The sequence below is a fragment of the Ochotona curzoniae genome, unplaced genomic scaffold (assembly GCF_017591425.1).
Source record: "Ochotona curzoniae isolate NIBS_2020 unplaced genomic scaffold, NIBS_Ocur_1.0 contig_291, whole genome shotgun sequence".
NCBI classification, from domain to species: Eukaryota; Metazoa; Chordata; class Mammalia; order Lagomorpha; family Ochotonidae; genus Ochotona; species Ochotona curzoniae.
The window spans coordinates 5237925-5252445 of record NW_024465649.1 but is presented as its reverse complement, the minus strand read 5'-3'; the positions used below and the strand labels follow the sequence as shown (position 1 = coordinate 5252445).

The following is a 14521-nucleotide window of genomic DNA, read 5'->3' as shown; positions in this document are numbered from 1 at the left end:
TCAGATACATGTTTTTCAAATGTTTTTTTCATATTAGTAGCTTGCCTTATTACTCTGCTGATTGTGTAGTTTGATCAATGAAAGTTTAATTGACATGTAGTCACATTTGTCTGTTTTTGCTTTTGTTGACAATGCTTTTTGTGTCATTTTCAAAGAATCATTGCCAAATCCAGTGTCAGAAAAATTTTTCCCACTATGGTGTTCCTAAGGTTTTGTAGTTTTTAGCTCTTATGTTTATGTGTTTGGTTTTGGCATAAATTTGCAAAGACATATAGAAAGAATCCAACTTTATTCTTTCGCATGTGAATATCCAGTTTTGCCAACACAGTTGTAGACAAGAGCGTTCTTTCTGTCACGGAATGACTTTGAGATTCTATTTTTTTTTAAGATTCATTTATTGTTACTGCCCAATCAGATGTACATAGAGGGGGAGAGACAGAGAAAAAAATCTTCCATCTGACGATTCACTCTCCAAGTGCCTGCAGCAGCCAGAGCTGTGCCGAATCTTAAAGCCAGGAGCCAGGAATTTCTTCCGGATCTCCCACGTGGGTTCAGGTTCCCAAAACCTGTCCTCGACTGCTTTCCCAGGCCACAGGCAGGGAGCTGGATGGAAAGTGGGGCCACCGGGACTAGAACTGATGCTCATATGGGATCCAGGTGCGTTCAAGTGGAGGACTTAAGGCAGTAAGCCACCACACCAGGCCTGACTTTGGCATTGTTATTGAAACCCATTTAACCACAGATACAAGGGTTTATTTCTGGGTTATCTGCCCTGTTCCATCGTTAGTTAGTACATCTATGTTTATGCCAGAACCACGTTTATAGAAAGGATGGGATCTCCAACTTTATTTTGTTCTTGCTATTTGAGATCTCTTGAGATTCCTGATGACTTTTTGGATGGAACACACTTCCTCCTTTTTTAGAAGAGGTGGAAGTGCTCTTGATTTTTTCAGACCTTGATGAATTAGTCATTGTAGTGTTCTGCGAGCATACACACACCACCTGCTACAACAGGTCTCTTTTTCTTCATTCAGAAGTGGTTGTCATCGCTTGTTATAGTTCCATGAAACATACATCCCCCCTCCCAGCCCACTAATTTATCTTTTAGCCAGCATGTATAGTATTTCTTGAGAGTTATGTTGGAGAGAGTATCACATATTTATCCTAAGGAATCAATTAGGGATGGTTGGTTAATGCTTCAGATAGCATGTGCATTAAATCACTTATTACAGTTTGAATTATGGTTACAACTATGATGGATACAGAATAAACACAGATTCCTATTGATAAGTCTCTGTACATGACACGTATGTGCCTCCCGGAATGCAGCAAGATATTGTTAGGAAAATAGAACAACGATCTGAAAACAGGCGTGAGTGGAGGAGATTTTGGCGCTGGGTTAGTTAGTTTATGCTTTCAGGTTTGCGTGCATGGGGTGTTTCTCTCAGCTGAGGAGGGCGTGGTTTGGATTGATTTAGACACAGAGAATGCAGGACCAGGAAATCAGTACAGTGTTGGCACAGTTCAGCTATGGGAAAAGTCCAAGAGTTAGGGACCTTAGGGCTGGGGAAAAGAACGCGGAACAGTCCATAATGGTTTTTTTACAATGAAATTTTAGACTTGATGATTTTTTTAAGGTTCATTTTATTTTTATTACAAAGTCAAATATACAGAGAGGAAAATCTTCTACCCGATGATTCACTCCCCAAGTGACTACAACGGCTGGTACTGCGCCGATCTGAAGCCTGGAGCTCGGAGCCTCTTCTGGGTCTCCCTGTGGGTGCAGGGTCCCAAGGCTTTGAGCCATCCTTGACTGTTTTCCCAGGCCACAAGCAGGGAGCTCAATGGGAAGCGAGGCTGCCAGAATTAGAACTGGCACTCGTATGGGATCCTGGTGTGTTCAGGGTGAGGACTTGACTGCTAGGCTACCATGCCAGACTCGATTTTTTTTTTTCTTGGCTGATGGCCAAATGAATTAACAGTAAGTGAGTACTTAGCACGTGAAGTTTAAGTACCTGACAACACCATAAAACATTGAATATTAACTGATATTATGCTTTGATGTTTGTGCTTTTTCACAAATGAACGTTAACGTCCAAATCTATAGATTAAAAAACCAAAACTTACAAATTCTTTTGTAGTTTCCTGACATTTATTTAGAATCTGCATCTTTGCCTAATCTCATCAGTACTTGGCCTGGAGTTTTTTCAAGTTAGCATAGGTGTACATGTAATTATTTACAACTGCATGTAATTATGGATATTAAAAACTTGAATTAGGTTATAATTTACACTCAATGCACCAGATTTTTAAGTGTTCAGTTCATTGAGTTTTAATACTTACATGTGAGACCAAAAGCAGACATCTAAACTATTCATTCACCCTAGAAGTAAAGTTGTTAAGATTCTGAAGATAAGGAACCAGAGTGACTGGCGATGTCCTCGGAAAGGAATTCTGCACCCTTGTTAGCCCTGAGCATTTCACAGGGGCGGGGGGCACTGCACCCCTGAGAGCGTGAATGTGATCAGCCCCGAGCGAGATGGGCATCGCTAGGATGCCTCCTCTCCCTCCGGGCAGCCTGCTACAACTGAGGCTGAGTAAAAGCCAGCTCTCATCTCTCTGCTTGGAAAGGGAGAACCCAGCATGTCCTTTTCACAGAGCGTGGCAGCTCCAGTGCTAAGGGCTTCCACACACAATCTCTCAGCAATGTTAAGTATAATTATAAAAACATCTGTAAATGCTTAACAGTTTCTGTTATGCATCACAGGGGCTTAAAAAACTTAGGTTAACATTAGGCAAAGGAAATATTCTTTATAAAAGAAACATATTATTCCTTATGAATGAATGTGAAAGCTCCAAAATTTCCCAAGTCCAGATTATTTAGGCTACCTGCTTTGTCATATAAATGAAATGTCTCTCTCCACCACTCCGTGCCTCCCCTCCCCACCCCCCAGCTTCCTGCTTCTACTTCCTTTCTCTGTAAAATTTCTCCTGGGCCCAGTGCAGTAGCCTAGAGAGTAAAGTTCTTTCCTTGCATAGGGGATACCATATAGGCACTGGTGCACCCATGTGGTAGACCCAGAAGGAGCTCCTGGCTCCTTGGCTTGGAATCAACTCAGCCCCGGCTGTTATGGCCACTTGTGGAGTGACCCAGAAGATGGAAGAGCTTTCTCTCTGTTTCTCCTTCTCTCTGAATATCTAACTTTACAATAAAAATAAACAAATCTTTTTTTTTAATGCTTATTTGGGAGCAGGAATTTGGCCTAGTATTTGGGGCCTCTGGCTTTCCTGCCCCGCCCTGGCTTCTTTCTGCCAGTGTAGACCCCGGAAGGCACTGTGTGTCTCCCTCTCCTACGTTTCCTCCCTCCCCTCTTCCTCCTCCTCTTCCTCTTACCTATCTCTGCTCTTTCAAATAAAAAAAAATACACATATTTTTTTAAAAAGTAAAAAATTGTGTCCACACTTTCTGTCTTTATTTGTACTCGGCCTCATCCCCAGGGACTTTGTACCAGCTGAGAATTCTTTCCGCTCACCCTACTTAACTTAAGCCATCTGGACAGTGAAGCTCTGGGAGGGGATTTTCTTGGTGCCACCGCCAGTTAGGCGCAGTGCTAGAACTTACACTGTCACCTCTCTGTTTCCCTATCGAAGAGCATGGCCATCATATCCCGTCTTGACCTCTACTCTCCAGCTCATTCCCTTTTTGTTTGTTTCTCTCCATTGTATTGAAGGCAAACATAAGCCGGGTGCCATAGTGCCATAGGAAGTAGGAAGGGCATAAATCTTGTGCTTGGAGTACTGACCATGTAGAAAGGTTTGAAACAAATGTTTGTCCAAATTATTTGGGTAAATTAGGGGGAAAAAATAAAACCAGAGCTATAAAAGCAATCATTGTATGGGTTGCTATAAGCCTGTGACTTGTTTTAAAGAATAACATTTATAGTGAGCTGTGAAAGAGAAAGAGCTGTAAATCTGAAGAAAAGGTTTGGTTGACCCACATGCAGACTAAGGTGAGTGGATCTTAGCTGAGAATCAGAAGCAAAGCCTACAGCTCTGCAAACTGGGGGAATCGGGTACCAGGTGGGGTAGGATGGGGGCTGAAGCCAGGCTGCTGAAAGCCTCCTTGCCTGTGTTGAACTTGATCCTAAAAGAATGAAGAACCCGTTGGTGGACTTTAAGCAGGAGTGGCAGTACAGTCAGGCTAATGTGTTAGTACAGTAACTGTTGAGGGAAGAGTGGAGCCTGGAGAGAGAATGTAAATGGAGAGACCAAAAAGAATATTGTTAAATTACTTTCAGAGGAAAGTAATGATGGTTTGCACATGGAGTAGGGCGGAAGGAAGTAGAAAGATTGCAGGTGTGTTTTAAAGGTAGAATCAACGAGACTGGATGGTCAAAGTGCAGCTGAGGGGTTGGAGGTTTCATTAGTTCCTGGTTGGACTGGCCAGGTATTATCGAGGTTGACTAGGGAGAACTGCCTATAATGTAGACTGAGGCTTCCAGCTCTGGTGTTGTAATCTCCTATGGGCACTGGTTTGAGTCCCAGCTGTTTGTTTTACTTCCAATCCAGCTCCCTGTTTATTGCCTAGGAAAGAAGCTCCTGGCTCCTGGCTTTATATTGGCTTACTCCCTGCATTGCAAACATTTTGGGAGTGAAAACAGTGTTTGGAAGATTTTTCTCCCTCTTTCTCTCTCTGTGAATGTGTCCCCTTTTCTCTGTAACTGCATTTCAAATAAAAACAAATAAGTTTTAGTCTGAGCGCATGGCTCAGTGGATAAATCCTCACCTTGGCATAGGCTTGGATCCCATATGGGCACTGGTACATGTCCCAGATACTCCACTTCCCATCTAGTCCCTGCTTGTGGCCTGGGAAAGCAATAGAGGACAGCCCAAAACCTTGGGACCCTGCATCCACTTGGGAGATCTGGAGAAGGCTCCTGGTTCCTGGCTTCCTATCAGCTCAGCTCCAGCCATTGCAACCACTTGGGGAGTGAACCAGTGGGTAGATCTTTCTCTCTGTCTCTTCTTCTCTCTAAAAATCTGCCTTTTCAATAAAATAAATAACTATTTTTTAAAAAAAGAATTGCCATTGGCACTGTCTGGGGACTGAATGAGATTTAAAAGCTCTCCTTTATTTATTTACTTTAATTAATTTGGAAGAAAAACAGAAATCTTGTCATCTGATAATCCACTCTCCAGATGCCCACAAGAGCCGGAGCTGAGCCAGAGCTGGGCCAAGCTAAACGCAGAAACTAGGAACTCGATCTGAGTCCATGGCAGGAACTGAAGTGCTGCCTCCCATCAACACTGCCTCCCAGGATGCTGCATCTGAAGCTGAGGCCAGACTCAAAACCAAGGACTCTGATAGGAAATGTGGCATCCTAAACACTGCACCAGTCATCTGACATGATTATAAGACATGCAGTGCTGACGAAAAGGAGACGTAGGACTGTAGCTCCTAAGCTCCAAATCAGATCTGGGCTGGACATGTATATTTATATATGCCTTGAACTTCATAATTTACCCAGTTTATGTAGTTGAACTCACTCTGTAGGAAAAGAATGGATGGAATATATGTATAAAGAACAAAAACAAAAACATTTCAAGTAAAGTTAATGGTGATTAAGATACCAAAGCAGAAATGGTAGGGACTGTTACTAAAATATGCAAAGTAAAGTGCAACTGTGTTTTGAATGTTCTCAGCAGTCAGCCAACACTCTTCAAGAAGCATTTTTGAGAATGTTCTGGGTTTAATTTGTGAAACGTAAAGCGCGGTTCACACAGAATTTGAAAAAATTATATCAGTTCTGCATTATGAGTGAATAGTGAAGGATAGTTGCTCTCTCCCGCAGTAGCACTGACTAACCCAAGCTAGTTGTGGGGTAGAAACAGGCCCAAGTCCTCATAGCTGTATTCCAGCTCTTGTGTGCAGTTCACTCTGAGGATGAATCTCCCCTGCTCCCTTAGGGGGAGGAGGAGCAGAATCACCCACCCCAGAGGGCATTCTCCGTCTGAAGCTCTGCTCTCCTCACCATCCTGCGTGTCCCATCATCCTTCAGTGGTACAACCAAGTTAGAAGCCAAGTGCAGAGGCTGGGAATCTTTCTAGTTCAAAGAAAACATGTAGAGGTTACACACACCTGTTTTTTGTTGTTGTTTCTTAAATGTATATGTTATAATGCAGAAACGGTTAGGATCCATTCCAGAATTATTCTCTGCAACACCTTAGTAAACCTAAGCAGGTATTGGATAACTCTTAGCATAATCATTCTTTCTCATTAATAACAGTATCTTAGTATTCCTTAAGTCATACATCTCTGTATTCGTTAGTTGTGCATGCTTGGGAGCTATTTACACATATATATTTATAGTCAATATGTGCATATTAAGTACATATACTGAAATCTGTGGCGCTGTGTATGCATTTCCAGCCGAGAATTAAGGACACATTTCTGATCTCTGCCAGGAACGTGGCCTTTGCTGGATACTGATTCTGCCTATCTTAACATTTTACAGAAATGAAGATGCAGTCAATCAAATGGCTGTTGCTCCATTTCCAGTTCCATCAAGTTCCTCATCATATACTGAGGTAAGATTGCCCATAATTCATTCTTACTAATTTTAGTGGATTGGTCATGATGATTTCCTCAAATCTAATATTTTTTGTTTTCTGTGTTTGGTATTCCAAACTCACTGAATTTTATCAACCAACAAATTTCTCTGAATAAAATGAAAACTGTTTCAGATAAAAATTACAAAGTGATGTACACCAGTAGTAAATAAGCATATCAATAAATAAATGTAATAAGCATTTATAAAAGAAATAAATGTAAACAAACATTACCTTTCTCAAAGTCAGCTAACCTGTCCTCCAGGTAAACAGTTATGTCTTAAATTGCACATTTCAGAATCTGCTGAGAATTCTTTTTGTATTATTAAATTGTGTTCCTTTTTTTATGATTTAAAAATGCCACTGATCATAGGTAATTTTAGATCATTATTTTTCTGTATTGACCAAGGTTACTGTATCAGTCTAGAGTGAAAAATGGATGAATAGGATAGCCAGATAATCAGGTTATCTCTGCAGCTGAGAAAATATTTTTTTTTTCGCATGGTTCATTAATTGAACTTTTGTGAAGATTTATTTTTATTAGAGAGGCAAATTTATAGAAAGAAGGAAAGACAGAGAAAAATCTTCCATCCATCAGTTCACTGCTTTCCCAGGCCACAAGCAGGGATCTGGAAGGGAAGTGGAGCAGCCAGGACACAAACTGGTCCCCTCATGGGATCCTGGCTCGTGCTGGGTGAAGACTTCAGCCACTAGGCCATCACTGTGTGTCCATTTGAATGATTTTTAATGTCAGGGGGAAAAAAGTCAGTTTTTACATTTCTTCATTAAGTAAACAATGTAGAGATATTCAGATGAAAAAAAACTTTTTGTTATATATCCGTGAGTGATAATACTTACTATTTAGTATCTGTGCACACTTTTTTTTCTTCTCAACAAGAAAAGATAAATATTTGGAGGGGGAATATTAGGCATGTTTTACAGGTTTATGTATTTTTATTTGAAAGGCAGATTTTCAGAGGAGAGACAGAAAAATCTGCCATCCTCTGGATAACAACGCTTGAACCAACTCTGAGCCATAGCATTCGCTTTAGTGATGTGCACTCCTTTTCTGGCTTTAAAATATTCATGATTATATTATCCCTTGTTTGTTGTGTGGTATCACCTAGGCTTCATGGACAAGAAGAAGCACCGTTACTAAGTGGCTTTTGGAAGCCTCTATTCCTTGTATTTTTCCTCATTGTCTCAGTTTTAAGGATGTGTACCATAAGGTACCATAAGCACTATGCTGAATTGAATGCTTCTGTAGGACCAAGCTTATTGTTTTCATGACCATGTAATCCCCATGGGCAGCACTTGGTACCTTCTGGATATATAGTCATTGAATAAATGAAGGGCAAGAACTGTATTTTGGATTTGCTTTAAAAAATATATATATATGTATATATATATATTGCTGGATCCAGGATTTCTTTTAGTTAGTTTGTTTGAAAGGCCAGTAACAGAGCTATTCCAGATTCAGATATTCACTGATTCATTCCTCAAATGCCTACAACAGATAAGGCTGTAGCAGGACAAAGTCAAAACAATGAAATTCCATTCATGTCCTTCCCGGAGGTGGCAGGGACTTAGGGAGCTGAGCCATCATCCGCTCCCTTGCAGGATGTATCGTCATGAAGCTGGATCAGAAACAGAATAGCTAGCGTTCAAATCAGGCACTACAATGTAGGATGCACATCTCAGTCATGGCTTAATCCTCTGCACCACAACATCCATCTCATATTTAGGCTTCTGTGTCATTACTGTACTGGCTTTATTGTATCCATGATGCTTTATTTCAGTACAGAATAATTGCTTGTTACTGATTCAGCTCCATCCTGCTGCTATTTGCCAAATCTGCTGTGTAAGGCATCCAAAGATTGATCACAAAATTGTCTCTATCCTCAAATGACTTGAAAAATAAGCCTAAATGCATATTACTAAGCTACAAGATTAAAATAAAGCCTTTAGAGGAGGGCAGAGAAGATGAGTTCTGTTTCCTTGAAGGGGGATAGGTATCTATGATGCATAGACTGGATCTTTAAATATGTATGCGGTTAGATAAGACTGAGAGGATGGCACAAATAGAAACAGAGAAGCGAAAAACATCAGTGTGAAATGGGATAAGACTATCCAAGTGTCATAAATGAAGTAGTAAGTAAAAAATAGGGCTTGAAAGTAGTGACGATCAAATGATCCGAGTCTTGAATTTAAATCTGAGAAGGTTTGGATTGCATGCTTCAGATGCTTGGAGTTGTGCTAGGCACTGTGCACAACGAAATGATCCTATCGAACGTCTACTCCGGAGTGTAGACTCATGGTAATGTGGAAGAAGCCTTGTAGAGAAAAACCCATTAAGAAGCCACTTCTGAGTTCTCACAAGAGGATACTTGTGTTCTTGGGTTGCAAGATGTTTATTCCATTCCTTGACAAGGCGTCCTGAATCTTTTGCTATGTCTTGATGCAGAAAAGACTTCTGTTTGCATGTGTGTGTTTAAAACACTAAGTGATGAAGCAGGCCTCGTACAGAATGGAGAGGCTGATTACATATGCAGTTGTATTTAGCATAATTTCCATTTTATTCTTAATTGTCCACTGCTTACTGGAATTCTAAGTAGCCTAATAAATATGCTCATGATTGGGGATAGAGGAAAGAAATTTAATTTGTCACATCTAGTAAACATGGCTTTTCAGAAAGAAATATTTGTAAATTTCAGCTGGTAATGAAGCTAATAAATCATTCAGTGGCTTTTTTGAAAAGAACATTTGGGTTTAGGAAATATGGGAATAGCAAAATTTAAACAAATGGAAATATTACTTTTAAAAGAAGTTTCAGCTGCGTTTAGGAGGTATGGTTGCCATTTTTTAAAAGTTATTTTCTGTGCTTGGTAACATCTTATATCAATTAAAAGGAAAGCAGTTGTATTGTGCTAATACTTCTTTGTCATGCTGAACGAGGAAGTGGAATGGTAAACAACACTTTCCTGATCACAAATATTTTTCTAACCCATGATGACATCCTAATAGATTTAGTTTTTGAGAGTCTGCTCAGACAGGATTCCTGTTGTCAGTATTCTCTCTGTCCAGTTAGAGGGAAGCAAATTGTGGTAGTGGGCATACAAAAATAAAGTGGCGCAAAGCTAGATAAGCCATCAGCACATAGGTTGGAACTTCTAAGGACTTAGGAATGATGAACCACAGAGGGAAGTGATTAACTTCTTTTAACCAGTCTTTTGGTAAAGCCTGTGTTAAAATTGTGATCACAATCCTTGCCTTTACCATCCATTCATCTGTAAAACCAACCTCAACTCTGAAGTCTACTCACTGTGGTCTTCATGGGCCAAGCACGTTCTCCATGCCCAGGCTTGGCTGCAGGCAGCTTTGGGCAGGTGGTTTGAAGGTCAGCTAGAGAGGAGGAGGACACCCAGCCATGCGGATCAGATGAATCATCTTGGGTGTCAACTGGCCACCATTCATCAGCCAGATGGTCCTCGGGCCACCCTGATTTACTGTCCTTAGAAATCATGCTGCTGACCTACTTTCCCCTTCGCACCTCTGACTGCTGTTTTCCAGGCTCCTGGTGAGGTGTTTGTTTGTTTGTTTGTTTGTTTGTTTGTTTTTATGTAGGCTCCTTTATTCCATGAGCTGTTCTGTTTTCCAAACAGAATTCACAGTGAAGTTTTAGCTCTTTCCGTCCCAACTTGGTTTTTGCCATCTAGATTTGAATTGGGAACTTTCCTCTCTGGAGTCATTTCCAACTACAAATAGAAGAAAATACTTTGAAGAGGAACATTGCACTTTTAAAATGCTCATGGACTTAAAAGAGAGACATTCTTCAGATGAATATAAAAATGAATTGGGCAGAAAAGAATGAAGCACAGGTGTGGCATTGGAGAATCTTTTGTTCTCATCAGGGAGATTCATTCCATACCTACATAATTAGGGCACAAAAGAATTAACTATAGGTGTCAGAAGAGGTTCAGTAAAAACAGTAGGTGAATTTACAGGAAGGAAAGATGCCTCCTAGCCAAGGAGAAGATAGTGATTGATGCGATAAGTAGCATTTGTGATCCAGCTATGAGTGGTGAGCTCTGCCTCATTGCTGCCTCTAGTTTTGAGGTGTAGGTTATAGATACACAGATGTTTTTGTTTTTATTCACATCCTAAAGGATATGCAGAGCATTTGGCTCCTCCTCTTCTTTGCCTATGTTTTCTTGTAGTTTCCTTATTGAAACATCAATACATAACTCTTTTCTCTCTCATTTTGTTAGTCAATTTATAACAACCAGAAAATTTCCATACTTTATACTCATATTGCTGAGAAATATGAAAATATGTTTATCCATTTAAGGAATAATTCCCTTCCCCCAAGAGATAAACATAATTATATGTGTGGTATTAGTTCTCCCATCCAGATGATAGCCTGCTCGTATCTGGGACCAGAGGTGATACGTTGGGTTTGTTCTAAAATCTAACACTGAGTTACCAACACCAAGTAGCCGAAAGATTCAGCTAGTTACCACTGCCTTCCGGAGACCTCTTCAGACGTCCCCACAGCTTCCATAACCAGACACATGAAATAACATATATGATGACTATATGTACTTTTTTTCTTTTCCAAAAGGAAGTTGAGCAGAACATGAATCTAAGGTGTTATGAAAAGGCAATGATCATGGAGAGGTAGCCAGTGGTCATTCTTCAAGCTCTCTCTTCCAGTCTGTTCTACAATCTGTCAAGAATGATACACGAGGGGCAGGCAATGTGGCACAAAATGGTTAAGCACCACTTCAATTGTACACATATCATATCATAATACCTACTACCTAGTCCCACCTCTGCTTCTAATCCAGCGTCCAGCTACCGTGCACCCTAACAGAGAGCAGATGATCACCACTCAGGTATTCTGGTTCTTCCCATGTGGGTACATGGGTGGCCTAGATGGAGTTCCAGGGTCCTGGCTTCACAGCCTGTCCACAGACCTCAGCATTTGAAGACTAAACTGGTGGGTGGAAGATAGTCAAAGTCTCCTTCGCTTTTGCCCTTTCTGTCTCTCTAAAAGTAAAAGAATAATATGTAAGTGTTCAACCTTGAAAAGAAAGGACATTCTCACACATGCCCAATGCAGATGGACCTTGATTGTACTAATTGAAATGAGATTGTGCTAAATGAAATAAGGCAATCACAAATAAAAAACTGATGTATGATGCTGCTTAGATGACATGCCTACAGTAGTCAGAGCCATAGAGGTAGAGTACACGGTGTTTGCTCAGGGCTGGGGGACGAGCTAATACGGAGTCATCCAGTGGATATAGATTTTCTTTTTTGCAAAATGAAAAGGGCTGTGGAGGTTGTTTGCAGGATGAGTGAATGTACTTGACATTACTAAACTATATACTTAAAAGGTACTTCAGATGAGGTTTCAGGTAATATGTGTTTTACCACATTTGAAAAAATTAAATTAACCAAAGATAGTCATGGTATTTAAAAGAGCAGTTCATCTGTTCAGAATTTTTCTCTCTCTCAAACTTACTGTCTAAAATGCTGAAAATATATGTGTTTTCAAGATTTACTTCTTGAGTATATTTTTTAATCTGTTTATTTGTTTGAAAGGCAGAGTGTCAGAGAAACAGCCAAAGCTAGGCAAAGCCAAAACCAGGAGCTTGGAACTCCTTCCAGGTCTCCTACACGGGTGGCAGGAACCCAAGTGCTTAAGTCATCGTCTGCTGCCTCCCAGGTGTCCTGGAAGCTAAGTCAGAAATGTGGAGTAGCTAGAACATACACCAGGCAGTCCAATATGGGCAGCGGGCATCCCTGCTGCATTACAACACCTACCTTACGTGTGTTAACATAACTTCTTTTTCTTTTAAAGATTTATTTATTTTCAATGGAAAGACGGATATACAGAGAGGAGAGACAGAGAGAAAGATCTTCCGTCCGATGATTTACTCCCCATGCGGCTGCAACAGCTGGAGCTGAGCCAGTCTGAAACCATAAGCCTCTTCCGGGTCTCCCACACAGGTGCAGGGTCCCAAAGCTTTGGGCCATCCTCGACTGCTTTCCCAGGCCATAAGCAGGGAGCTGGATGGGAAGTGGAGCTGCCAGGATTAGAACCGGCACCCATATGGGATCCCGGTGCGTTCAAGGCAAGGGCTTTAGCCGCTAGGCCATGATGCCAGGCCCCAGCATTCTGTTTTCAAGATGTACCTAACAGTTTCTTTTTTTTTTTTTTAAGATTTATTTTATTTTTATTACAAAGTCAGATACACAGAGAGAAGAAGAGATAGGGAGGAAGATCTTCGTCCGATGATTCACTACCCAAGTGAGTGCAACGGCCGGTGCTGTGCCGTTCCGAAGCCAAGATCCAGGAACTTCTTCCAGTTCTCCCACACGGGTGCAGGGTCCCAAAGCATTGGGTGGTCCTCGACTGCTTTCCCGGGCCACAAGCAGGGAGCTGGATGGGAAGTGAAGCTACCGGGATTAGAACCAGTGCTTATATGGAATCCGGGAGTGTTCAAGGCGAGGACTTTAGCCACTAGGCCACGCTGCTGGGTCCATATCTAACAGTTTCATTGGGAGTCCTTTTATTCGGGAATAGAGATGCATAGTTCAGCATATCTTCACTTCTTGGTATGCTAGCCTCCATTGTACAGTTCCTGTCAGTGAATATATGTATATATATGTTTGCCTGTATATTTATATATCTTGTATTTTCCATGAATGTCACCTTATATCAGAGAGAACATATGATATTTGTCCTTTGGGGATTGGCTTATTTCACTCAGCAATAATGGTCTCTAGATGGGACCATTGTGCTGTGAACAATAGAATTCTATTCTTTGAATAGCTGTGTGGTATTCCATGGAGTAGATATACCACAGTTTCTTTATCCATTCGTTTTTCAGTGAGCATCTGGGTTGTTTCCATGTCTTTGCTATTGTAGGTTGTGCTGCCATAAATATAGGATTACAGATTCCTTTCTCATATGCAGATTTTATTTCTTTTGGATATATTCCCAGAAATGAGATAACTGGATCATATGGTAGATCAATTTTGTGAGTGCTGCCTTCCATTAAATCAGTTATTAATTCTCATTTCTGAAAGGAAAGAATTAGAAATGGAACTTAGTCCTACCAGATGCCTCACTGAAATATTAAATGCGTATTTTTAGAACTCTATAGGAAAAAAATATCATGGGCAAATAGTGCACTCACTCATTGATTTAACTGGTTTGTCATATAGGTTCTGTATGCTGAGTGCTTGACTTCAGAAATAAACCAACTGTGCATGGTTCTCTCATTTCAAGCAGTTTAGTCTTGTGCTGAAAAGAAACTATTTCCGTGAGAAATCTCTGGCTGAAGAAAGCAAACCGGTGAACTCAGGGTGGCTGAGGCAGGAATGGAATTTGTTAACTCTTGTCACAGGTGGCTCAGGATGAGGCTGAGCTGCAGGAACCAGTTCTTCCCATCTCTGGCTTTGTGCTGTGGTTCATATGGCAGCTGCACCTTGTGGCTAGTTCCCTTTCATTATGGGGTGACTGCATGTGGGAGGTGTGGGATCTGCCTGTGGCCCTTTCTTTCTTTCTTTTTTTTTTTTAAATTTATTTATATTTATTTTTATTACAAAGTCAGATATATGGAGAGGAGAGACAGAGAGGAAGATCTTCCATCCAATGATTCACTCCCCAAGTGAGCGCAACAGCCAGTACTGCGCCAATCTGAAGCCAGGAACCAGGAACTTCTTCCGGGTCTCCCACACGGGTGCAGGGTCCCAAAGCTTTGGGCCGTCCTCAACTGCCTTCCCAGGCCACAAGCAGGGAGCTGGATGGGAAGTGGAGGTGCCGGGATTAGAACCGGCACCCATATGGGATCCTGACGCGCCCAAGGCGAGGACTTTAGCCACTAGGCCACGCCGCCAG

General features: G+C 41.2%; 1 protein-coding gene across 1 annotated transcript in view; it reads left to right on the top strand.

The window, feature by feature from the left end:
* The window catches only part of PATJ (PATJ crumbs cell polarity complex component), a 338320-nt gene that overhangs the window by 236702 nt on the left and 87097 nt on the right, over positions 1-14521 (top strand). The window contains exon 30 of the mRNA XM_040978446.1: positions 6516-6588. Coding sequence (XP_040834380.1) covers positions 6516-6588 — 73 coding nt within the window. The remainder of the gene's footprint in view (positions 1-6515; positions 6589-14521) is intronic.